Source organism: Lolium perenne, chromosome 5 (genome assembly GCF_019359855.2).
Source record: "Lolium perenne isolate Kyuss_39 chromosome 5, Kyuss_2.0, whole genome shotgun sequence".
NCBI classification, from domain to species: Eukaryota; Viridiplantae; Streptophyta; class Magnoliopsida; order Poales; family Poaceae; genus Lolium; species Lolium perenne.
In genome coordinates, this window is record NC_067248.2 from 256272645 (window position 1) to 256298330 (window position 25686).

Sequence of the window (25686 nt, forward strand, 5' to 3'; positions counted from 1 at the left end):
GGCCCAAAATGGACGGCCCAGCGCGTCCGTTTGGGTCGCGCGGTTGGAGATGCCCTAAGAGCATCTTCACCGGCGGTTCTCAAATAGTCGTCGACAGGTGCGTCCGCATTGCTGTATGGGGGGCGCCGGTAGTGCATCCTCTATTTGGGGACGCTGTTCCTACACCGGCGCCTCCCAAACAGCGGCCCCCAAGTTTTTTTTTTCTTTTTACAATATTTTGAAACAACATATCAATCACATTTTATTCATAGAATCACACAAATAGAATTAAATTATTCATACAATCAATCAAATAAATAGTACTTAAAATATTCATACAACCAAACAAACAAATAGTACTTAAATTATTCATACAACCCAACAAACAAATAATACTTAAATTATTGGTACAGGCAAACAAACAGAAATAAAATCATGCATTATTCGCTACTCCTCTCCTCGCCCACAAATGCGCAGCTAGATCCGCCTTCAGCTGTGCATGGACACCCGCATCTCGAATTTCATTGTGCATATGAAGAAAAGTAGCAAATTATTTGGGCACATGCTCTACCTCAGCTAGTGACCCTTGATAACCAAATGGATGAGCATCCTGCACAGGTGCGTCGCGCTCGCTCTCAATGATCATGTTGTGTATGATCACACAGGAGTTCATCACCTCCCACATCTGTGCCTCAGACCAAGTGAGAGCAGGGTACCTGACAATGGCGAAACGCCGCTGAAGCACCCCAAAAGCACGCTCAACATCCTTGTGTGCTGCTTCCTGGTATGTTGCAAAATAGGCTTCCATCTCGTTTGATGGAGAGGGAATTGTCTTCACAAATGTAGCATACGTCGGGTAGATACCATCAGCTAGATAGTACCCCTTGTTGTATGCGTGGCCGTTTACCTCAAAGTTCACGACAGCAGCTTGTCCCCTCAGCTAGCCTGGCAAACACCGGAGAGCGCTGCAACACGTTGATATCATTGTTTGTTCCTGCCATGCCAAAAAATGTATCCCATATCCAAAGCTCCTGGTCTGCCACCGCCTCAAGAATGATACTGCACTCACCAGTATGCCCCTTGTAGATCCCCTGCCAAGCAAAAGGGCAATTCTTCCAGCCCCAATGCATATAGTCAATGCTTCCGAGCATCCCAGGAAACCCTCTTGCTGCTTTCTTCTGCAGGATCCGAGATGTATCATCTGCTCTTGGTGCTCTCAAATATTCTTTACCAAACACCGCTATGACGGCTCGGCAGAACCTGTAGAGAGTCTCTGTGCATGTCGACTCTGCCATCCATAGGTAGTCATTGGCTGTATCTGGAGGAGCTCCTTATGTAAGCCAGCGCATTGCAGCAGTGCACTTCTGAATTAAGGTGAAGCCCCACAAACCTGTGCAATCTTTCTTGGCCATGAAGTACGTGTCGTACTCCTTGACGCCGTGGACAATCTTCAAGAACAGGTCCTTGTTCATCCTAAACCGGCGCCAAAATTCCTTCGGTGAATGAGTCGCGTCGTCGTTGAAGTAGTCGGCGTTAAGCAGCATTGCGTCGGCTTCACGATGTCGGTTGATGTTCCTCCTATTGCCTGGCTTTGAGCCGCCGCACCGAGGCACGATGAAGAAAGGCTGACGAACGCGCATCATGTTCGTCAGAATCAGCTGTTGTTGTTGCCGCCGAACAGCCTGAGCGTTCTGCTCCTCCGTGAACAGCTGCACCATCATCTCGTCGTCACTGTCCATCGCGGCAATCAGACGAACACCTTGCGGGTGGGGCGATACTATCGCGGTGGCGGCGAGCTCTGTTCCGGGCGAAACAGCGGCCGCCGGTCGAGGGGGTGGCGGCCGTGTCGATGGACGGCGGTTTCTAGACAGTCGGCAGTGTCTATTGCAAGCAGGGTGGGCGTGGCGGTGACGGCGATGGTGGCGATCTAGAGGGGTGGGAGTCGGCTCGGGCGTGTGTAGGAGGTGGGAAAACGGTGTGTTTGGCTGCCAGGCGGAGCCCACACTTGTTTTCAGACGTGCCGCGAGGTGCCGGCACGCCCGATTCGCGCCCTTGGCGAAGGGGCCGGCACGGGGTTGCCGGCGATTCTATTGGGCTCCAAAATTGGCCGGCGCCATTTGGGACGCACTGGTGCGAGTCCATTTTCACTGCCGGCCCCCAAAATGCTATCGGGGCCGCTATCGGGGGCGCCAGTGGAGATGCTCTAAGTAGCTTCCTAGCTAGCTTAATCAGCTCTCCATACATCTGAAAGGACACGGATGTCGCCTAGAGGGGGGGGTGAATAGGCGATTTAAAACTTTTACGAGATGGGCTTAACAAATGCGGAATAAAACTAGCGTTTACTTTGTCAAGCCCAAAGCCTATATACTATTGTTCACCTATGTGCACCAACAACTTATTCTAAGCAATGGTTCACCTATGTGCACCAACAACTTATGCTAAGCAATACAAGCAAGTATGTGATAGCAAGATATATATAACTTCAAGCACGATGGCTATCACAAGGTAAAGTGCATAAGAAAAGAGCTCGGGTATAGAGATAACCGAGGCACGCGGGAGACGATGATTTATCCCGGAGTTCACACTCTTGCGAGTGCTAATCTCCGGTGGAGAGGTGCGGTTGCTTAGTGCTCCCGAACGCCACAAGAGGCTCACCTTGAGGTGTGGTTGCTCGATGCACACCAACGCCACAAAGGCCTCACCCCAAGATGCGGTACTCACACCACACACCGAACGCCACGAAGGCGCCTCACCTAAATCTCCGGTGACCCTCGCCACAAAGGCCTAGGTCACGGTTCCACTAAGGGATTTCCTTCGAGGCGGAAACCGGGCCTTACACAAAGATTGGGGCACACATCCACAACTTAATTGGAGGCTCCCAACAAACCGCCACAAAGGCCTAGAATCCGTCTAGGGTTCCAAGAACCCAAGAGTAACAACCTTCTTGCTTTCACCACCACGAATCACCGTGGAGAACTCAAACCGATGCACCAAATGCAATGGCGAGAACACCACAAAGATGCTCAATCCGTCTAGGGTTCCAAGAACCCAAGAGTAACAACCTTCTTGCTTTCACCACCACGAATCACCGTGGAGAACTCAAACCGATGCACCAAATGCAATGGCGAGAACACCACAAAGATGCTCAAGTCCTTTTTAATAAGATCAAGTAGTTGCTCCTTGATTAATAAGTTCTTGTGTTGATTTTAATTCCATTTGATCTAACCCCTTAGATCAAATCATCTCTACCCAAAACAAGGTTTTATTAAAGTCACATTGAGGTTTATAGCGCTTGACTTGATGAGCTACTTCAATTCCACCAAGGTCAAGTGAAACTTCAGTTACTATGACTGTTTTACTTTAAAGCGCGAAAATTCCCCAGATTTTCTATGCATGAATGCAATGCACACATCTGTTTCCTCTATTTTTGTAACCCCAAATACTGGGATATTACAATAAGGCACATATGAGAACCGTGAGATAGAGATGAGGAGTTACTTGAGGCTTCTTTCAAGATCTTGTCTTGACCAATAGAAATTTTGGTTTCCTCTACAATGTTAGTCACACAACAACTAGAGGAAATAGAAGCATTTTTATCATGGCCACAAGACAAAGCAAGCATATCATCATTAGATTTATTCAAGCAACTTACACAAGATATGCAAGGACTATCAACACAAGCATGTAAATCATTTCTAGTGCTAGAAGTGTTTGAGTCCGTAGATGAAACATTGCAATGAGATAGAGATGAAGAATCATCAATAGAAAGCTCAATATCAACATTGCAATTTTCATCACCACTCACCATATCATTACCTTGTGTCTTGACACACTTTGGTGAAGTGGATGAAGATGAGAACTCATCACGGCCGGAAGTGGAAGCAATACAATCATCCTTAATAATATTGGACACATCATATTTATCTTGAATTTTTGTCCATAACTCATGAGCGCTCCAAAAAGGCAAGTATGGAAAAAGACCTACATCTCGCAAAGCATTCATAAGAACATAAGAAGCTTGAGAATTGAGATATAAATTTTTCTCATCCTCTAAAGATAGATTTTGTGAATCCATAGGAGGAGAAAAACCTATATCTACAATTTTCTCCATATGAGGGTCAATGTCCCGAAAATGACTAAGCATGCAAATTTTCCAAACATCATAATTTGTGCCATCTAATATAAGAGTGTTATCGTGCACTAATCCTCTAGCCGACATCTTTACTCTCAAGGCGGTGAAGCCTAAGAATGAGAGACCTTGCTCTGATACCAATTGAAAGGACACGGATGTCGCCTAGAGGGGGGGGTGAATAGGCGATTTAAAACTTTTACGAGATGGGCTTAACAAATGCGGAATAAAACTAGCGTTTACTTTGTCAAGCCCAAAGCCTATATACTATTGTTCACCTATGTGCACCAACAACTTATTCTAAGCAATGGTTCACCTATGTGCACCAACAACTTATGCTAAGCAATACAAGCAAGTATGTGATAGCAAGATATATATAACTTCAAGCACGATGGCTATCACAAGGTAAAGTGCATAAGAAAAGAGCTCGGGTATAGAGATAACCGAGGCACGCGGGAGACGATGATTTATCCCGGAGTTCACACTCTTGCGACTGCTAATCTCCGGTGGAGAGGTGTGGTTGCTTAGTGCTCCCGAACGCCACAAGAGGCTCACCTTGAGGTGTGGTTGCTCGATGCACACCAACGCCACAAAGGCCTCACCCCAAGATGCGGTACTCACACCACACACCGAACGCCACGAAGGCGCCTCACCTAAATCTCCGGTGACCCTCGCCACAAAGGCCTAGGTCACGGTTCCACTAAGGGATTTCCTTCGAGGCGGAAACCGGGCCTTACACAAAGATTGGGGCACACATCCACAACTTAATTGGAGGCTCCCAACAAACCGCCACAAAGGCCTAGAATCCGTCTAGGGTTCCAAGAACCCAAGAGTAACAACCTTCTTGCTTTCACCACCACGAATCACCGTGGAGAACTCAAACCGATGCACCAAATGCAATGGCGAGAACACCACAAAGATGCTCAAGTCCTTCTCTCTCAAATTCCAACAAAGCTACAAAAGCTATTGGGGGAATAAGAGAGGAAGAACAAAGAGGAGAACACAAAATTTTCCAAGATCTAGATCCCAAAGATTCCCTCACAAAGAGGTGCTTTGGTTTGGTCAAAGTGTGGATCTAGATCCCCTCAAACTTTCTCTCAAGTAGATGCAAGAAACATTGGTTGGGGAGAAAGATCTCAAGCTCAAGTATGAACAAACAATGGTGGAGCAAAGCTTGAGAAGAGAGGAGGAAGAAGAAGAAGCAAGCAATAAAAAACAAGGAGAGAGAGGGGCTTAAAAAGGATGCCCCAATTTCTGCCCGTTGGAGTGCTGCGCGCGGGGAAGAAGAGGACCGGTAGTACCGGCCAGGTTGGGCCGGTACTACCGGCCAGTGTTGGCAGGAGGCGGCGGGGGTGGCGAGCTGCGGGCAGGGAGGGGAGGCCGGAGCCTCCGACCGGGGTACCGGCCAAGGTACCGCCGGGGCTCCAACCTCCCTGGCACATGTACTGAGCCACAAATGGCTCCCCGGTACCACGGGCGGTACCTAGCCCGGAGGCTCCGGCCATGGTGAGGCCGGTGGTACCGCCCGTGCCTCCGGCGGCAGCCCCTCCTCCCCTTTTTCCTTTCTTTTACTTTTCTTTTTCTTCTTTCTTTTAAACTCAAATATGGAAATGCAAATATCTTGAGATTGAAGAATCAGAACGAGATGAAACTAATTTTGTTGGAAAGAGGACAACAAGAGCTACCCAACAAAAAGTGGAAATATGGAAATCAGTGGGGGGTGATTTTCTATGATTTTTAGAGGTGCAATACCTCAACATGAGAAACCGAGAAAATCACCAAACTCGAAAACACGACAAGCGATCAATGCAAAATCCGTTTTCGATGAACTAGAGCTTGTCATGAGAGTAGGCACAAGCTCTAAAACATCACATGGATAATAGCCAAATAACAACCAAGAAAGATGATGCAAGGATGCAAAGGTTTGAGCTCTCTCCGAACGATACGATCGAGTTACTCACTCGAGAGCCCTCTTGATAGTACGGCAACTAAACTATAAACTGGTCTCCAACTACACCATGAGACCGGTGAGAAAGAAACCCTATCAAGAGCAAACCTTAACCTTGCGCATTCCACTTGAGCTCGATGATGACGATCTTGACCGCAACAAGATGGAACGCCTTTCTTGCTTGTGCTTGCATGACGAAGTCTTGTGGATTGCTCCCCCATAATCCACCATGGGAGAGCTTCTTCTTCGGCGCATCTTCACATATCCATGAACACCATATGGATGGCAAGAGTCAATCAAAGGATCTCTTCGAGATGGCTCATCTTGAACTAGCACTTCATTTCTCCATGGCAAGCTTCAAGCTTATGAACTCGTCGAGTTGGCTCATCTTGAACTTGCACTTCATTTCTTCATTCTTCATCATGTTGATGTCTTGAAGTAACTTGAGGGCTCACTTCATCTTCATCTTCAAGACATACTTGACACTTGATATCCTTCATCAAATTCTTCTTATTGCAACCTTGAAGCCAACATATGGTTCAAGAATTGCCTATGGACAACTCCTACAAATATACCTCAATGCAAACATTAGTCCATAGGGATTGTCATTAATTACCAAAACCACACATGGGGGCTCCATGCACTTTCAACATCAATTGTGTATTTTTTTTCTTTGACAAATCTAACCCCTAGCCGAAACAAATCCCTCTGTCCGCCCCCTCGGCAAAGCTATTTCAGAATCTGACCCCCCAAGGTCGTCGGCATTTAGAATGGGTGCCGAAGTTGTATGAACCTGCGTCAAAGAAGTTGAGCGGGAAAGAGCTAAGTAGCTCGGCGCCAATGGCACTAGCACGGTAGCACCAACCTCAGTTCAACGCAATGCGGCTTGGCACCGGACGATCTTGGTGCAGAACTTCAGCACCGTTCTCAACAGTTATTCATGTGGTCAAGCGACATCACAAAAATTTGGTAAGAGCATCTCCACTCGTTTGGCCTCCCCACGCCGAAATCCGGACGAAACAACCGCCGGATTGGACGAAATAAAGTCATGGGGAGAACCATATTTCCAGTCGTCCACCCGGAGTTCGCCGGATATAGTCGAAATTCAAACAAATCGTCGTCCCGCTACAAATACGGCCAGTTGATCGGCAAAAGGATCAGCCACAGATCGGCGATCGGAGGAAAATTACACTGAAACAGGGGCATCGGGAGTCCCGTCTGGCACGGCGGTGTCCGACGTCCCAGTTTCCTCACACGCCGTGGTCGAAGCGGCGGCCGACGTCGCAGCGGCGGCAGTCGACGTCGTAGACGGTGAGGAAGACGAGGTAGGAGCCGGAGACGAAGAAGAACTGGCCGGAGTGGGTCGGAGGATGTCGGTGCGATGGCTACTCTGCCGCCGCCCACTCTGCGTTGGATACACCCGGCGGCCGCTCCTTCTTCAGCCGCGACTTCCTCGGCTTCGGCGGCATGATGGTGGACGAGACATAGGAGGAGGAGAATGGAGATGGCTACACAGATTCGGCGGGAGAGAATGGGGATATGCAAGCAAATTGTAGGGAAATCGACAGGATTTGGCGGTCCAGTCGCCGACTACGAGGGTCCACACGATGTTTGGCGCCAAATTCTTTCGTCCGGATTCCCCGAGCGCGCCTCGGGGTACCGGGGATGGCGTGGGATCGCCGGATGGATTAAGGGCCAAATCCGGACGAAATCGAGGAACCGGGGGCGCTACTGGACCGAATTACGCCGTCCGGATGAAAAAAACGTCGCTCGGGGACCTCGTCGGGGAGATGAGTGGGGATGCTCTAAGCACCATAGGTTCTAGCTATGAGTACACAGTTTTGATCCAGTAAGTACTATCAAATGAGTAAATGACCTCACTTAGCCTTGTTTGCCTCTTATTTTGGCCTTTTGACATCGCTTAGTGCCAATTCCAGCTCCGCCATTGGCTGAGAGAGCTGATTTCGAAATAATTTTGCCAAGAGGTCAGACGAGGGATCGGTTTCATCAAAGGGATAGATTTGTCAAAAGGAAAAATACACCAGTTTTTTTCTCAATCTCCCTGGTATGTGCATCCTTTGTGCCCGAAGCTAGCGTGCCTCGTTCTCGATCGTGTTTTTCTTTTTGACCAGGAAACCCTAGGGAAAAACCCTACGGTGTAATTTTCAAATAGATCCTCGCATCGTTTATTTGTGTGCACATCCAATCCAGGGACTGATGTGGACTTTTTCTCTCAAGTAGGAGTAGCTAGGGCGATCGGAGGCCGGAGAAGTTTTTGCACGATGTTTTTTTTTTTTCAAAATGGGAGCAAAGCCCCAGCGTCTGCATCAACATATGTACACAACTTTTTAATTTATGTTTTTGCATGATGCTGTAGACGGAGCGTAACGTAGGTGCAATTTTTCATGCTCCACCTGTCGGTTGACAGTAAAAGCGAAATATACTCCATGTATGGAAGCTAAAATCTGCCGTACTTGAGTAGCAAGCTAGCTTGATCTTCTTTTGAGAAGGATGGAGATTGGTAGGGGAGGATGATGAGCCTTTTTTACCCCCCACAGAAAAAATGAACTTTACTTGTTTAATTTATTTCGGAAAACAAGGTTTCGTTGTGACGCGTCAAAGAATGTGCTGGATCCGGATGGGATCCAAGAAAGATTCCAGACATATTTGCTCAGAACACCATTTCTTACCTGTCTTTTTTCCAAAATTTCATTACGTTGGGACTTGGAAGAACCATGCACGTGCCACCTGCCCATGGTAAAGGCGGACGACCCAGATATGCCTGGTGCGAACTCGAGAAAAAGCTTCAAAAGCACCATGTATAGACGTAGGAGACCGCGCCGTGCTGCTATGAGCGCTATGTCTTTCAGAGTTACGATTCTTTGTCCAGCTTTTTCTTTTGCTTTCAGATTCATCATCTCGCATATTCCGGTCACTCTGATGGATCGTGGAGAGAAGCCAATGCGCTGCTAAGTAAAGGTCTTGATTCTTGTTTTTTTGTTTCTTAGTTAGTCGTGCAATTGAGAACGCGCGTTCTCGGGAATTCGGAGTAGTTTATGACCTCAACCAATTCTAACTTCGCACATCTTGTGAGTTTGTAAAGAAATGAAAATAATCCACGGGTATGCACTTGGAAAAATCCATGATTTTCACCTTTGCAAAAAGCCACTTAGAACATGTGCATATAGAATATTTCTTCTTTACAGTCCACCACAATGATGTTTTAGTGTGTACTGCACATGATAATAATGTGTTAGCGTGTACTTTAGCAATTGCAAGAGTAAACGCATGGATAGGTCCTTAATTATTTTGCGCCCCAAAAACAAAAACTTTGTGGTGAAATAAATGGGTTGAGCCCACAACTAATTGCGAAAATTGCACCCCAAACGCTTAGAGTGGTGAAATCACTTCAGGCCAATATTAAAGCCAGCCCTAGAGGCTAGAGCACACCAAAGATTTCAGAAACATCAGCTTGCACTTGAGAAAGGTGGCCGACAAGGATTATCAAAGAATAACTTCTATACCGAACAGATAGACCAGTATGCGAAGATCAACTTACGACGATAACACCGTTTGTGTGAAGGCTTAACAGACACATGTCGATTTTTTTTTTCAAATAAGTATCAAGTGCATACTTAGAAGTATATCGTCTGCAGGTTAGTAGTACAGAACACTTGCCATCTCTTAGGATACTTTATTAGTTTTACAATGGAGTGTTTGTCACGGACATGATGCAGCGCTTACAATGATGACGGGCTGTGTTTGAGCAACACGTATCCAGAAAGCACGGCACGGTTTCGCTCTTTCACCTTAGTTTGGTACATCACCCTGCAAGAGCCAATCATTCCACATGGGATCGTGAGCAAAGAAACCAGCAGACACAGAACTCAGTTAGTTCTAGCTAGATTAGTAACATTACCTCTGCCCATCCAGCCACATTTCAGTGACTAAAATTTCCCCGGGGTAGACGTGCAACAGAAAGCGACCGAAGATGTTCTGCACCACTGCTGGATCCCCGTTGCCGAAGGACTTGATGACTGCCCGGGCCGCGAACCCGAGAGTGCAGAGACCGTGCAGTATTGGACGAGTGAACCTGCACAAATTCTTATCAGATAAAGTCTTCAGAAGAAAACCAAAGCTTGACACACAGAAATCTTGGTCTCAGACCGTGCAGTATTGGACAAGTGAACCTGCACAAATTCTTATCAGATAAAGTCTTCAGAAGAAAACTAAAGCTTGACACACAGAAATCTTGGTCTCAGATGGAAAACGATGCAGCTCGTACACATCAAAATAGGCATTGTTGGATCATGTGAATATAAACACACGAAAATTCACTGGCATTAGGACGCAACCTAAATCATCTCAAAACTGAAAACACCCAGCAATTCTGGCAGGTGGCAGCTACCATTACTTCTCATCCACACTGGAACATTGTCTGCCTATTTGTAAGAGAAAAAACATGGTTTGATTTCCTGGTGAACATTACTCTTTAGGTCCCCAATATTGGCTAGTTAACTACCTCTACAATGTATGTTGCGAAAACATGGAAAGTGCAATGCATTCTCGATGTAAGAATTCAGAAACAATAACAACATAAAGATGATTTCACTGAAGTAACATACCCTGCAACCTGTGCAATCATAGGGTCTGAATGCAAAGGATTATAATCCCCAGATAACCTGTATAAGAGTGCCTGGATTGAAAATGAAAAGCAATCAGGCTTGGCAGAACAATTACATATTAACAAGATGACATCATGGAACTTGGGATCATTAGTGTAAGATGAGCAGTTGAGCACGTAAACCAACACAGACCATAGTTACACAATACATACTTGTATGGTTTCCATAGTTTCTCCAAGGCACAAGGTGTATTTTCTTACCAACAATCACAAATACTTGCACAAAGAAATAGTACAAGAGGCAGAGTTAGTAGCATGCCTGAGATTGTTGGATCGGGTCTTCATACACCGCGGAAGGTGCGGAATCCGGAATAGATATGCGAGAAATCTGGTTGGCAGGATAAGTCGTATACGAATATGGCCGAGAAGAATCCGAAAAACCTCCAGCACCACGCAAGAAAATAGTACTCCTGCGTTAACAGCATTGCTTCGTTAGAGTTTTACAGAAATAAAATTGGAAGGCTTGAACCTTAGAGCCATATCACAGACCTATTCATACATAACACTTCACCAGAATCTTTGAGGTGGGTGGTAGTTTCGATCTCGAGAATAGTTGCCTTCCCTGCACATTAAAATGCTGCCTCAAAAAAAAAATTACAAATTTGAATATAATCCCTTAGGGTTGTTTTTGTACTACTTCAAGTAAGTGGTCATAGGATTAAAAGAATGTCAACGATGGTGACTCAAGGGTATAGCACTTTGACCACACTCTCCTGCAGGAGTGGATGGACACTGATAGCTGAGAGACAAGCTGAAAAGAAGCAATTGGTAGTAGCATAGGATCAAATGGACAAGATGAGATTGTTTTTCAACAGAGCACTTAACCCTTACAAATTAAAATATACAAATACGAAGCTGAAGGCTCAACACAGCATGATAGTAGGTTGTGCATTTATTACACCCATGTATTTAAGCAAAGCTGCAGATTTTTTTTTTCATGATTGTAAAGACTATTGTTGGTCTGGAAGATAACATGTACAAACTTAGTCATAGTTCCACCAACTGACATCCATATATAGCAATACATGTATCAAAGCAATCATAAAACTCATAAAAGATGAAACCGTAATTTTCAGAATGAAAAAGGCAAGGAGCACAAATCATCGATTGTATATGCACTATGGAATAAGCACATTTCTTGTACCTTTGTCATGCAAACCAGCTACTTTAACCTTGTTTACAACCTGAAGAAAGAAAAACAACAGGAAATTGTTTCAATTAGTGGACACTAGGGATGAGAACTCTGAAAAATATTCCATCATAAAACCAATAACTTGAAGCAATCTCCAGTATGTACCACAGTACCAGTATACCAATAGTTTTTCCATTAATGCCTAATTAATTAACAAGCAATCTGAGCATGTTCTATCTTTTAATTTAGAGAACAACCTCAGCAGTAAGGTACAATATCATCAAATCATAACTAACATGCATGCACATGTAAAGTCAACTAGAAGAGCTTAACTATCAGTGAAGAAATGGCTCATGTTCATATATCCACATGGAAAAACAATTTGACAATGCAGTCACTAGGAATTATTCAAGCCACTTCTACACCAGAACAAGTGAATAAATACTGGGTCAATCAGACATCACCTATATCATGCATAGCCTCCAAGCACAGGGATCTTAAAACAAAACCTTTTGACAATGATGGTAAGCTACTTACACTAGCACATGAAGGAATTGGCTTGTAGATCTCTATGTACTGTTGACCATGCAATAGAAGGCTTTCATCGAAGCTGAAAAAATAAAGAAAATAAGCTAAAGTACTTTTAACATAATACATCAACTTCCATAAAAAAAAAATGTAACCAACTATAATGTTAGCTGCAAAAATCCTAAAAAGAAAAATCTAGGGAACTGAAAAATAAGAAGCAATAAGAATTGTACAAATTAGGGGAAGTGTGTAACCACAGAGTAAATGGAAACTAAAACTCAAAAGAGACTGCTTCAGGTAAGTCTTACTGAATGCCAGGCACGTTAACAATCCCGCGTCCATTGCTGTTCTTGAGTGGAAATAAAGAAACAAATGTAGGAAGAGCCTGCAATTTAATATATATAACAAAACCATGAGCATAAGTATGATAGAACATTGCTTTCATCATAGTGACTACAACTCGATCTTTCAACATTTCATGCACAATTTTTGGGATGCCATGTGGAACAGATGCTAGACTAACTGTGTCAGGTTAAAAGAAACGCAAATATGCATGTGAAAGGATGGCAGAGTGCCGAGATCAGATCGGCTTAGAGAAGGTGTAACATGAAGATGCATGTGAAAGGATGCCATAGTACCGAGATCAGTTGGGCTTAGAGAAGGCGTAACATGAAGAATTGAAGATGCATCTTTGACTTGTTATATTTATTAGATGACAACCAGATGGATTCCTCAGATGACTCAACATAATTCATCAGTACAGTTTCCTTGATTTATTGGCTATATAATTATCTTAATTTTACTCTCAAGTCAATGGCAATCACCAAGTGTTGTCTAACAAGTGTATATTTTATTGGACTTGTAGTCCCAGAACCAAAATAAAGTGAAATCATAACTCGCATTCATAGGGAAGCTTAATGATTTCCATGATAACATGAATTAATTTAACATTCTTTCTCCACAACAAGATTATGCTCAGCAGCCAGAAGAACGTGCAGCTCCTCGTACATCTAATTAACTTATTAGGACGACTTACTGACATGAAAGGTCAACATAAGACCCAAAATGAGCTTTCGAGCTATTAGAAAACAACCTAAGGTCGATGCGTATCAGCTACAGTACGTAATAATCTCATGCCTAAGCAAAGCAAGCAAGATAACACCCTCACGGATAGCAGTCCACGGTCGGTCTACCGGGCATTGGCGAAAATGTTGGGGTAAGTGTGAGCTGGCAAATTCCAATTTAATGTGGACTGTAAACAGAGAAAGTGAAAGGATTATTCGCATCATCAATTCCCCCTTGATTAAGTACGAGCCATCTCAATCCTAGCATGTAGTACTCTTCATCAACAATTCCACAATTTTTGTAAAATGATGCGCAGCCATTTCTCCCCAAAAATGAATTCCAACAACGGAATCGCCGCAATCAGAGCGTCACGTCGACCAACTAACCAAGTCGCACAGCAACGAGAGGGGATTGAGCGAGGGAGGGACCTTAATGTGGCGCTGGCCGTCGATGTGGTGCAGGAAGTGGAGCTCCTTGTCGTCGACGGCGTCCGTGCCGCAGGCCCCCACCCCGAGCGCGTAGAGCGCCACGTCCCTGCAGGGGGCACGGAGACGAGGTGAGCAGGGGGGGGCGATCGGATCAAGCAGAGGAGACGCGGTGAGCGGCGCCCGCACCTGTCGTCGTAGGCGAAGGAGACCTGCGCGGGGGAGAGAAGGTGAGGCGCGGACTCGGGGGGAACGGACGGGGAGGGGAGGGGAGGAGGTGCACGCGACCGGGTTGGTTACCTCGGGGAACTTGTAGGCGAGCGCGGTCTCCGGGTCGATGGACGCCATGGCGCTGCGTCTGGTGGAGCTCCGCTGCGTGTGGGCGCCGGGATGGTGGAGCGGTGGCTGGCTGATGTAGAGGAGGAAGAAGAGTCGTGTCGTGGTGGAGAGCAGATGTCAAGCAAGACGGAGCAGCACACGTTGTCGCTGACAGGTAGGGCGGATGGAAAGGGCAGATGGGAATTTTGACTTTCGAAATTTGATTTTTCTCACATAATATGATAGTACTAGTACAGTATCATGGCTTATCGTCACAATAATTTGAATTGAAAAGTATTACTAGTACTACTATGTTTACCTTAATTTGTCGGGTGATGGAGCACAAGAGCTGGGTGCTTTATTTTTTATTTTATTTTTAGGAGATGCCACGAGACTAGCTTTATTGATCATTAAACATAATTACATCATTAACTAGGACCTTTAGATTAAAACTAGGGGATTACCATCCCAAATGCCTCAATTACTAGTACTAGAAATAAAAGCTTCTCTAGTTAGCTCGTGTGTCACACAATCAGCTTCCCTATTACTCCATCTCGATGGGAATGTAGGGCTGGAGGCTAAAACCAGATACTCCCTCCGTCCCGGTTCACAGGGCTCACGTAATTTTGCATCAGAACCAAGGCAGCATTTGATTGGACGTTAAATGGTGCAAATGGTGCAAATAACTAGGAGAAGATCGATCCCTTTCACACTGTGCATGCAGCCAAAGAGCCAAACTCAATCTCTTTCACACCACGCATGCACCCAGCCCCACATGAAAACTCGTTTGATTTCCACCCACCCGCATGCACTAGGTTATTTTGGCGAGCTAAAATAAAGAAGAAAGAGAAGGTGGGGAGTAATTAGAGGAGGTTACTAATTTTAATTAAATGCATGCAGGTCTTAGTGAAAAGCTATTGTGGGACAAATGTTTTTTCAGATTAGGCCCTGTGAACCGAGACGGAGGTAGTATTTCAGAATTATAAGTCTAAAGGTAGTTGTTAGCATCAAATTAATGCGTTGAACCGGCCATTTATCTCTATATTCTCCACCCCCTTGCATGCAAAAAAAAAACAGCGGCCAAGCAAACTAAAGCTACTCCCCCCTCCCCCCCCCGTGTCGCCCAACCCTAGGCGACATGGGGGCAACTGCGCCGGCGCCTCTAAGGCTCTCCCCCTCCCCCTCTTCCCCACCGCCGCCAGAGGTCACCGACGGGCAAAGCCCGGGCGGAGACGGCGGCATCGGGGCTTCTTCCCGGGTGGCGCATCCTTCCATGTGGCGGTGGTGACGAGCTCCAGCACTTCGGCGACAGCACGGTGTTGTGGCCCCCTGCAATGGGCTCGGTGCGACGACGGAGGTCGAGGAGGTGGTCAACCCGGCGGTGGTTCCCCTGTGACGGCGACCTGCAGATCTGGGTCCGGCTTGGGCCTTGGGCCTAGGCGGGCCTATGGGTCCACATACGTAAAACACATAAGTAACAAAGCTACTCCCTCCGGTCCGATATAAGTTTCAGGATCTTAATACATAAGTTGTACTAAATTAGTACCAAATCTCCACCGTTTATTATGAATCGATGGAGTACAATACTTGAGCTAAAAGCAGAAATACACAAAATAACTCATTTTTCTTTTCCCTGCAGTTCCATGCAGGCCTCCTAGGGCCACAAGAGAGGGTGCTCCTTTGTGTAGGGAGGGGGGCTTACACATATTGAATACTAGATGATACCCCGCGCGTTGCAGCGAGATGTTATAGCGATGTACAGAATACAATTTTTTTTTGAAATCAGAATACAAATTTATATACGTAGCTTTATGAAAACTTTGATTTAAAGGAGCGTATTTTATTATTTTATAGTCGGTATCGTTGGCTGAGTAGGCACATGTTTTTGCCTCGTTGTTGATCCATGTATCACTGATGGGAGAAGTGTGTGTATCGAAAGTTGTATTTGTATGTTGATATGGAAAAATGAATTGCTATTGTTCTTGTTATGTAGAGGGGTGTTCTGGTGCCTTAAATTGGTATTACAGCAGCTTTAAAATGGTTGCCAAACGAAAGAAAGTATCCGTGACAGTTTTCCTAGAAGAATAATTAAGGTACTTATGTTATGCACACACCAAATGCTCACCACGATGCTAAGGGACATTACCAACCAAAGCCGGATGATGATGGCCGCTGGAGCAGCACACATGTATTTGTCAGCAGCTCCGTCTTGGGGCCCTGCGGTACCTTTCCTTGCTGCATCAGGGATAGTAGACAACTGACCAGCAAAGGGTGCATAAACACTCTATATTCCTAGTGTTTTTTTTGTAAGGTACAACACCAGAAAATAGAGCATACAGAAAATGTAAGCATCCTATTAATTCTGTCATCCCAAAGGTCTAAAACCACACTAATAGGTCCAGAAAATAGCGCATACAGACCATTCTGAGTTATTCCGAATTACAATAGAAGCGAGTGAATGCATTAATCAGTAACTCTTCATGTAAGCAACTACATAGCTAATTTAGGTAGAAGCCATCGCAATATTGAGTTTTCCATGCGTGCTTGATGATGCCCTGCATCTGATTTGAAAAATAGCACTATTAGAAAAGATAATGCTTGTGTGCTCAGGTTAACGATACACTAAACTTTTTGATAATTTTGCTTGGATATGAAAATGAGCATACTTATGTTATTTTATTCTTTATCCTCCTGCCTTTGTTAGATGTTTGCTGCAACATTCTTGTCGGAAATGCTGTTTGACGATAAACAAATAAGAATGACAAATGTGATACTTGGTATGTGATATGATGGGACATACATACTCTTTCTTAATGAAAAACTTTAGTCTTCTTGTACCTTGCTTTGTTTGGTGTTTCATGTTCAGTAAATTCAATGCTTCTTTTGGCTGTAGAGTGGCTGAAAAAAATAGTCATCATTCGAAATTGTTGTTGAATCTGATGGAATAAGTACATCATTATATATGTTTGAAGAGGCACAACAGTACAGAACCACAATGTTTACATGATGAATGACTTGGTCCTTATGGGTTCGAAGATAGTTCCTGGAAGATAAAAAAAAATTATGTTTTAAATTTATTGACAAAAGAGAGACATATCCACTGCTGCGTGAGATGAAATGCCTACCAGGATGACTTGGAGGATTTTTGGGAGCATCCATCTTTACAACCGCACACAGGTGAACTGAAAAGAAGAGGTACCATTCTTGTGGTCTGCAGCGAATATATGTTTGAACACATGCATTTGACGGAATATTGCAGGAGAGAAGATTACAATGTAACTAATTAATTAACTCATGGGAGATAACAAACAATAGGTACATGTGCTCAGCCAATGTAAAACAAAATTTAAGAGCAGGAGATAATTCAAGATTTCGCGTACCAATAAAAGTAGGTGCTATGTAGTATCTGCATCCAGTACATGCCATGATAGCTGGTATTTCCTAGCTTGAGCGAGGAGAGAGAGAAGTCAGCGAGGAGACAGAGCAATCAATAAATCTGAAGATATCTTCACCGAGCAGACCGAGAAATCAGGTGGTGCTGAGTTAACAGCATACAAAATCGATCCAATAAAATCTGGGCAGGCAGATTTCCGGCCGGAGCTCAATATTTCAGATTTGGAAGACATATTGAGGCATTGAAAAGAAATACAGAAGGAACTTGAATGGAGAGTGGTCATCTACCAGCATGGAGGCCGGTGGTAGTGGTGGTGGCGGGGGCAGACTTGAGTGCCTCAAGCGGATGGCACGGCTTGCTTTTTAAGCTGGAGGAGGGCGGCGGCGGATGAGCTGCATCGAGCAGTTTCCAATCATAATTACTGGGATTTAGTATGAGGTGTTTTCATCAGCATTTGTGAGGAGGAGGTCGAGGTCGTGATTGGAAAGCTGCAAAATTTTAGGGGAGGAGGACGAACCGTCACGGCCGCTGTGCGATGAGGAAGACGGACAACTGTTTTTTTTTTGGATAAACGGATAGATTGTTTCTTTCCTTGGTCGAGCGAGTCGGCAAGTGACGTTGCGAGGCCAGAAACGGACTGTCAGGTGTCAGCCCATGTATAGTATCGGGTGAGGAAGCGAGGAGAAGCCCGTCTGGAGCGATGCTTTACAAACCTGGTGGGAAAAGAGGTGACGTGGCCTCACGAGAGACCAGGAAATTGGGACCAACTATTTAGAAACTAGATGATACCCCGCGTGTTGCTGCGGGATTTGTATCTTACATAAAATGCTTTGAGGGGATATACATATCATGTTGAACATAATAAATAAATAAATTGATGGACCTTGTGAACATTTGATGTCATTCACATCCGCAATGCTGAGCACACACATTTTGCTAGATTAGCATGAACATGACATTTCGACCCTGCTTGGTTTGTATGAGCAGTCAAACAATTCTTATATGAATATATGGACATTTTGTTGTCTTAAAATGACTTCAAATGAGGTTTATAGGTAATTATAAAAAAAGCACACCTAAATTCCAGGAATGTAGCCACCAAGAAAGGCATCCGGAGTTCGAGGTATGGTCTAAAGGTCCAAAGTTATGTTCCAATATAACTCAAAGAGAAGCATATGAATATTGGCCCGACTTGCATGCCTGGGAAAATTATGCATGCTTGGCAAATACGTGCATATGTTTGCTTCAATCTTTGTTTGCAACAATCTAAGCTTTAGACTATTAAAAGCGAGATGAGATGCATTATTCAAAAAGGAATGGGGTATGTTCAGCAGCACTGGGGGATAAAGTATTTGCCATTGGCGTTGATAGACACATGCAGTAGGCATTACAAAGAAGGAACGTCAGAAGATTAAATGAGCATTAAAATAACAGAGAATGGGAGTAGCAAAAAGCTGAAGCCCGACATATGGGTCATAATCTCAGAGGCGATTTCATTTGCTTTGGAAGAGTACACCAGATATTTATGAAACATTTGAAATCGACCAGAGGCAAAGACACCTGCAATACATGAATGCAGCCACGCACAAAAGTATGAGGACCCACGTGATTTTGTTTGAACATCCAAAGGCATGATAAAAAAAAAAGATGGTTCTTTAGCTCTTATAATTGAAAGACAACAGTTGTATAGACAAAAAAGATAAAAACAAAATACTCCGTAGTTAGTTGCATCGAAGCCTTCTTTATAAGGCATTGCAAATGTAATGGGCACTGGTCAGATTGTGTGATAGATCAAGAAAAGGTTGGCAACAAATGTAAAAAAGAAAAAACTTTTGATACGTACCTAGCTTGTACAGCTTCTGATACTTCTGAAGGCGATGTATATAGGTGCAACTTTATTACTGAATTATGCCCAACCTGGATAACTAATATAGATAGGAAAAGTAGGAGAATTGCCAAAAAAAATACCCAAAATTGATATAGTATAAGTAATCGGGTAAACCTTGCACCTGCAGCAGTGGACTCGTATGTAAAAAAAACTCTCAATTTTCACACAGAAAAGTGAAGAGTAAAACTGAAGGAATCATACTTCGTGTAGTCAATGCCGATTCGTCAATGCCAACCTCTCAAACCATATGATACATCGACTATTCTCTGCACCTACAGTGATGGAGTTTATCTAGATAAATCCCTGTCCTACTCCCCGCATAGCGTTGAGGTTGTGTAAATAACATCCTGTCGCATCCCCTGCGCACCTGCTCAATAACTCCAGGTTTTCACAACTAAAAGAGGAAAAGTAGTTACTGTCAAACATGGAAAATTCTCAATCGTTACGGATGATTGCGATGATAGCCAATCTAGCACGGCCACATACGAACAGGTAGATAGAGGTGGCAAGTGCGTCTGCTGTAACCGAGGCCTAGACGGTGAGGCGGCTGGCGGTTGAAGCAATGACATGGCGGCTCCCGTATGACCAGAGGCGCGACGCAGGTGCGCAAAGTAGATTCATGGTGGGGTTAGAAAGAGAAGGAGATATATGAGGATTGGAGTGAATGAAGAGGAGGCGATTACTGCAGAGCAGATTTATAGCATAAGATGGTGGGAAGGGGAAGAGCCTGTGCATAATATTGGAGTATTGAAGTGCGTATGATCTGTGGAGGTTTGATAACGGGTAGAAAAAACTGAAGGATCGTGAACTTCAAAAAATTACTATTAATTGATGCATGTTGGATGGCCTGCCCGATAATTGCTTTGCTATTGTGGAGATTGGCGCAGAATCGTGTAGCTTTTTTTTTCTTTTGATTAGGTGGCAAATTATCTTAGGTGGCAAGCTATGATTGCTTGGAGGTGGATGATGAGGTGGATACCTTGCATGTGCAGGAAAATGGGATCACCTATTAAGAATAGAAAGATAGAAGATATACTATAAAGCTAAGTTATTGTACAACAGTAGTATATTCATGCCTTGAGGTTTTATGTACACCATAGATTAAATTGCATTTTGCTACCAAGTGTGCTTGTTACAAGCAATTCCATTGTGCTATCAAGTATGAATCAAACGTGTGAGCCAACCAACTATTTAACACTAGTGATGATAAAAAAAAAGTTGTATTTGTGCACAAAAGAACGAAGAATGAGCTATAATTTTCTTTAATGACAACTAATTAAGATAAACATCACAACTATAGAAATCGTGGCAATATATGTGTTAAAACACATGCACTGGAACTCTCTACCAGAATATTTAAAGGTACAAAAATATTTAAAGGTACAAAAGGTTGCAAACCAATAAAAATACACTATAACACATTCCAAATACATTACTCCACAAAGTGATGTATATTCACTAAATATAAGGAAAGGGAAATCTCATTTAGCAAAAGAGTTATTAGGTATGTCTCATACAAAATGTCAAGAAAACAAAATAAACATTTGCTTATGCTGCAAAATACAATTTTAAATAAACATCTATATGAAAAGATTGTCATAGAAAGTGTGGTACAAAAAAAATTCGTTTAAATATGGAGACAAAATACTAATTGGATGTTGCATTGACAAAAAAATCGATAAGTAAAGATGACTAGTATAAAATAATGCCAATGAAATTTGCTTTATCGTTATTGTGGTTGATCCAATGTTAGGAGTATACCCATGCCGCATGTAGGCCACGTAGGAATCAAACAATAAAACAACCTCCCATGACAACCTCGTAGTCCAAGACCTGGAATACGCAAGCTTGGCCTTTCACATGCTGGCAATTGCTGAGCCTCACTGAGAATAATTGAGCATGGTGCGTCCTTGATCTGCAACTCACCACTAAGGAGAGGGACTTGTTCTTTGCCTCGACAACCATGACTCTTGGCAATGCCATGACTGCAAAATTTCGGGAATACCGTTGGATACAAAGCCATGACATTCTAGAAATCATACCAGAACTATATGCATGCATCCCCAACAACAGACACAAAACGAGGACGGTGTTTGATGGCTTGATAGCGAACCAACGGGCCCAAGACATTCATGACATCATCGGCATCCATGAAATTGGCCAATACCTCTACCTATGGCAACAAAGTGAGCACACTTAGATATCGATTGGGGATGACATGATAGTTTGGAAGCGTCATGCAAGTGGGAATTACACGGCAAAGTCTACAGATCTTGCCTATTTCCATGGTGAAAGTGCATAGTGTCCACATGTGTGGTTTTGGTAATTAATGACAATCCATATGTACTAATGTTTGCATTGAGTCATATGTGTAGGAGTTGTCCATAGGCAATGCTTGAACCGTATGTTGGCTTCAAGGTTGCAATAAGAGAAATGAGGTGCAAGTTCAAGATGAGCCAACTCGAAGATATCATATGCTTGAAGCTTGCCATTTATGTGGTGTTCATGGATATGTGAATATGCACCAAAGAAGAGCTCCCGTAGTGAAGTGTGGGGGAGCAATCCACAATACTTCATCAAGCAAGCACAATCAAGAAAGACGTTCCATCTTGTTGCAGTCAAGATCGTCATCATCAACCTCAAGTGGAATGCGCAAGGTTAAGGTTTGGTCTTGATAGAGTTTCTTTCTTACCGGTCTCGTGGTTTAGTTAAAAGACTGGGTTATAGGTTAGTTGCCGCACTATCAAGGGTTCTCGAGTGAGTAACTCGGTAGTATCATTTGGAGAGAGGTCAAACCTTTGCATCCTTGCATCATCTTCCTTGGTTGTTATTTGGATATTATCCACATGGTGTTTTAGAGCTTGTGTTTATTCTCATGACAATATCTAGTTCGTCGAAAACGGATTCCACATGAAATACTTGTTGCGTTTTCGATATTGGAGTTTTTCCCGCTTCTTTGTATTGAGAGGTGATACGTCTCCGACGTATCGATAATTTCTTATGATCCATGCCACATTATTGATGTTATCTACATGTTTTATGCACACTTTATGTCATATTCGTGCATTTTCTGGAACTAACCTATTAACAAGATGCCGAAGTGCCGATTCTTTGTTTCTGTTTTTGGTTTCAGAAATCCTAGTAACGAAATATTCTCGGAATTGGACGAAATCAAAGCCCAGGGGCCTATTTTTCCACGAAGCTTCCAGAAGTCCGAAGGAGAGACGAAGAGGGGCCACGGGGTGGCCAAACCCTAGGGCGGCGCGGCCCCACCCCTGGCCGCGCCGGCCTATGGTGTGGGCCCCCCGTGCCGCCTCTTGACCTGCCCTTCCGCCTACAAATAGCCTCCGTGACGAAACCCCCAGTACGGAGAGCCACGATACGGAAAACCTTACTGAGACGCCGCCACCGCCGATCCCATCTCGGGGGATCCAGGAGATCGCCTCCGGCACCCTGCCGGAGAGGGGATTCATCTCCCGGAGGACTCTACACCGCCATGGTCGCCTCCGGAGTGATGAGTGAGTAGTCTACCCCTGGACTATGGGTCCATAGCTGTAGCTAGATGGTTGTCTTCTCCCCATTGTGCTATCATTGTCGGATCTTGTGAGCTGCCTAACATGATCAAGATCATCTATCTGTAATTCTATATGTTGCGTTTGTTGGGATCCGATGAATAGAGAATACTTGTTATGTTGATTATCAAAGTTATATCTACGTGTTGTTTATGATCTTGCATGCTTTCCGTTACTAGTAGATGCTCTGGCCAAGTAGATGCTTGTAACTCCAAGAGGGAGTACTTATGCTCGATAGTGGGTTCATGCCTGCATTGACACAGGGACAAAGGATGAAAGTTCTAAGGTTGTGTTGGGCTGTTGCCACTAGGGATAAAACATTGATGCTATGTCTAAGGATGTAGTTTTTGATTACATTACGCACCATACTTAATGCAATTGTCATTTGCTTTGCAACTTAATACCGGAGGGGGTTCGGATGATAACTTTGAAGGTGGACTTTTTAGGCATAGATGCAGTTGGATGGCGGTCTATGTACTTTGTCGTAATGCCCAATTAAATCTCACTATACTCATCATGATATGTATGTGCATGGTCATGCCCTCTTTATTTGTCAATTGCCCAACTGTAATTTGTTCACCCAACATGCTGTTTATCTTATGGGAGAGACACCTCTAGTGAACTGTGGACCCCGGTCCAATTCTCTATACCGAAATACAATCTATCGCAATACTTGTTCTACTGTTTTCTGCAAACAATCATCTTCCACACAATACGGTTAATCCTTTGTTACAGCAAGCCGGTGAGATTGACAACCTCACTTTGTTTCGTTGGGGCAAAGTACTTTGGTTGTGTTGTGCAGGTTCCACGTTGGCGCCGAATCTACGGTGTTGCGCCGCACTACATCTCGCCGCCATCAACCTTCAACGTGCTTCTTGACTCCTACTGGTCCGATTAAACCTTGGTTTCTTACTGAGGGAAACTTGCCGCTGTGCGCATCACACCTTCCTCTTGGGGTTCCCAACGGACGTGCCAACCACACGCATCAAGCAAATTTCTGGCGCCGTTGCCGGGGAGATCAAGACACGCTGCAAGGGGAGTCTCCACTTCTCAATCTCTTTACTTTGTTTTTTTCTTGCTTAGTTTTATTTACTACTTTGTTTGCTGCACTAAATCAAAATACAAAAAAATTAGTTGCTAGTTTTACTTTATTTGCTATCTTGTTTGCTATATCAAAAACACAAAAAAATTAGTTTACTTGCATTTACTTTACTTGATTCATCATGTTTCCTTTTAATTTTACCACAAAAGACATACCGGTAGGACGTGGGTCTATAGTTGGGAGAAATAATATAGAAGAATTTTTCAATCATGTTAGTACCATTGAAAATTTTGAAGATAGACACTTGGTAGACCTTGCGCCTACTTATGAAATTGCTGCCGCGCATTTAGTTCGCCTGTTGGAGACTAAATTTGTTAATCTTAATCCTATAATCCAACACATGTTTCTCACACTTGGTGATATGGAAGAAGGGGAAAAGAAAGATTTTGTTTTAGAAACCCTTCTTAGAGAATTTGGTGGTCTAGCAAGAGAAGCTAGAAAGGTCTTTGCTAAATTTAATATGCTTGGTTCTCATACTAATTTTGTTAGTCTCCTTGAAAGGATGGACATGGATAGAATAAGATACACTAATAATATTGATGATGGTGGGGAGATCAAAGCACCAATACCATGTAAACTCTTAGCTATGAATGATGCACTAGAAAATAACTATGCTTGGCTTGTTCCTGAAAATTTGTTTGATGAGAGTAGCACGCCTAAGACTAATGAAAAGGGAGATGCTAAAACTTATGTATCTAATATATTATGCCTGGTTGAGAAAACTCCACACCCCGCTGAGAATGCACCATCTCTTGATAATACTTGATACACACTTTCTGCGCCTAGCTGAAAGGCGTTAAAGAAAAGCGCTTATGGGAGACAACCCATGTTTTTTTTTCCTACAGTACTTTGTTTTTATTTTGTGTCTTGGAAGTTGTTTACTACTGTAGCAACCTCTCCTTATCTTAGTTTTGTGTTTTGTTGTGCCAAGTTAAGCCGTTGATAGAAAAGTAAGTACTAGATTTGGATTACTGCGCAGTTCCAGATTTCTTTGCTGTCACGAATCTGGGCAAAATCCCTCTGTAGGTAACTCAGAAAATTATGCCAATTTACGTGCATGATCCTCAGATATGTACGCAACTTTCATTCAATTTGAGCATTTTCATTTGAGCAAGTCTGGTGCCATTTTAAAATTCGTCAATACGAACTGTTCTGTTTTGACAGATTCTGCCTTTTATTTCGCATTGCCTCTTTTGCTATGTTGGATGAATTTCTTTGATCCACTAATATCCAGTAGCATTATGCAATGTCCAGAAGTGTTAAGAATGATTGTGTCACCTCTGAATATGTCAATTTATATTGTGCACTAACCCTCTAATGAGTTGTTTCGAGTTTGGTGTGGAGGAAGTTTTCAAGGATCAAGAGAGGAGTATGATGCAACATGATCAAGGAGAGTGAAAGCTCTAAGCTTGGGGATGCCCCGGTGGTTCACCCCTGCATATATCAAGAAGACTCAAGCGTCTAAGCTTGGGGATGCCCAAGGCATCCCCATCTTCATCGACAACATTATCAGGTTCCTCCC

At 43.7% G+C, this 25686-nt stretch overlaps 1 protein-coding gene and 1 long non-coding RNA gene across 5 annotated transcripts; both read right to left on the bottom strand.

Moving 5' to 3' along the window:
• Positions 1–9628: 9628 nt before the first annotated feature.
• LOC127302795 (enoyl-CoA hydratase 2, peroxisomal) lies at positions 9629–14347 on the bottom strand. The gene is made up of 11 exons (XM_051333419.2): positions 14191–14347; positions 14080–14102; positions 13894–13999; positions 12709–12785; positions 12410–12482; positions 11885–11924; positions 11230–11302; positions 11000–11150; positions 10682–10752; positions 9976–10149; positions 9629–9884 (listed from the first exon to the last, which is right to left on the bottom strand). The coding sequence occupies exons 1-11, from the start codon at positions 14236–14238 to the stop codon at positions 9797–9799; spliced, it is 924 nt and encodes a 307-aa protein (XP_051189379.1). The 5' UTR covers positions 14239–14347; the 3' UTR covers positions 9629–9796.
• A 1970-nt stretch (positions 14348–16317) lies between these two features.
• On the bottom strand, positions 16318–18287 carry LOC127302796 (uncharacterized). Of its 4 annotated transcripts, none has more exons than XR_007853114.2 (8): positions 18120–18287; positions 17890–17994; positions 17589–17653; positions 17334–17419; positions 17212–17251; positions 17047–17106; positions 16875–16942; positions 16318–16769 (listed from the first exon to the last, which is right to left on the bottom strand). It is a non-coding gene; the product is annotated as an uncharacterized lncRNA (long non-coding RNA). The 4 variants fall into 4 exon arrangements; XR_011746155.1 differs by having other exon boundaries at positions 17890–18023; XR_007853115.2 differs by lacking the exon at positions 18120–18287 and having other exon boundaries at positions 17589–17649; positions 17890–18109.
• Positions 18288–25686: the final 7399 nt, after the last annotated feature.

Bases quoted from the DNA above. Each gene is read 5' to 3' on its own strand.
- LOC127302795 (XM_051333419.2), bottom strand. From the start codon at position 14,238: ATGGCGTCCATCGACCCGGAGACCGCGCTCGCCTACAAGTTCCCCGAG. The intron at 14,000-14,079 runs GTGCGGGCGCCG...TGCCCCCTGCAG, and splicing joins TCCTTCGCCTACGACGACAG to GGACGTGGCGCTCTACGCGC. The intron at 12,786-13,893 runs GTCCCTCCCTCG...ATTAAATTGCAG, and splicing joins ACGGCCAGCGCCACATTAAG to GCTCTTCCTACATTTGTTTC.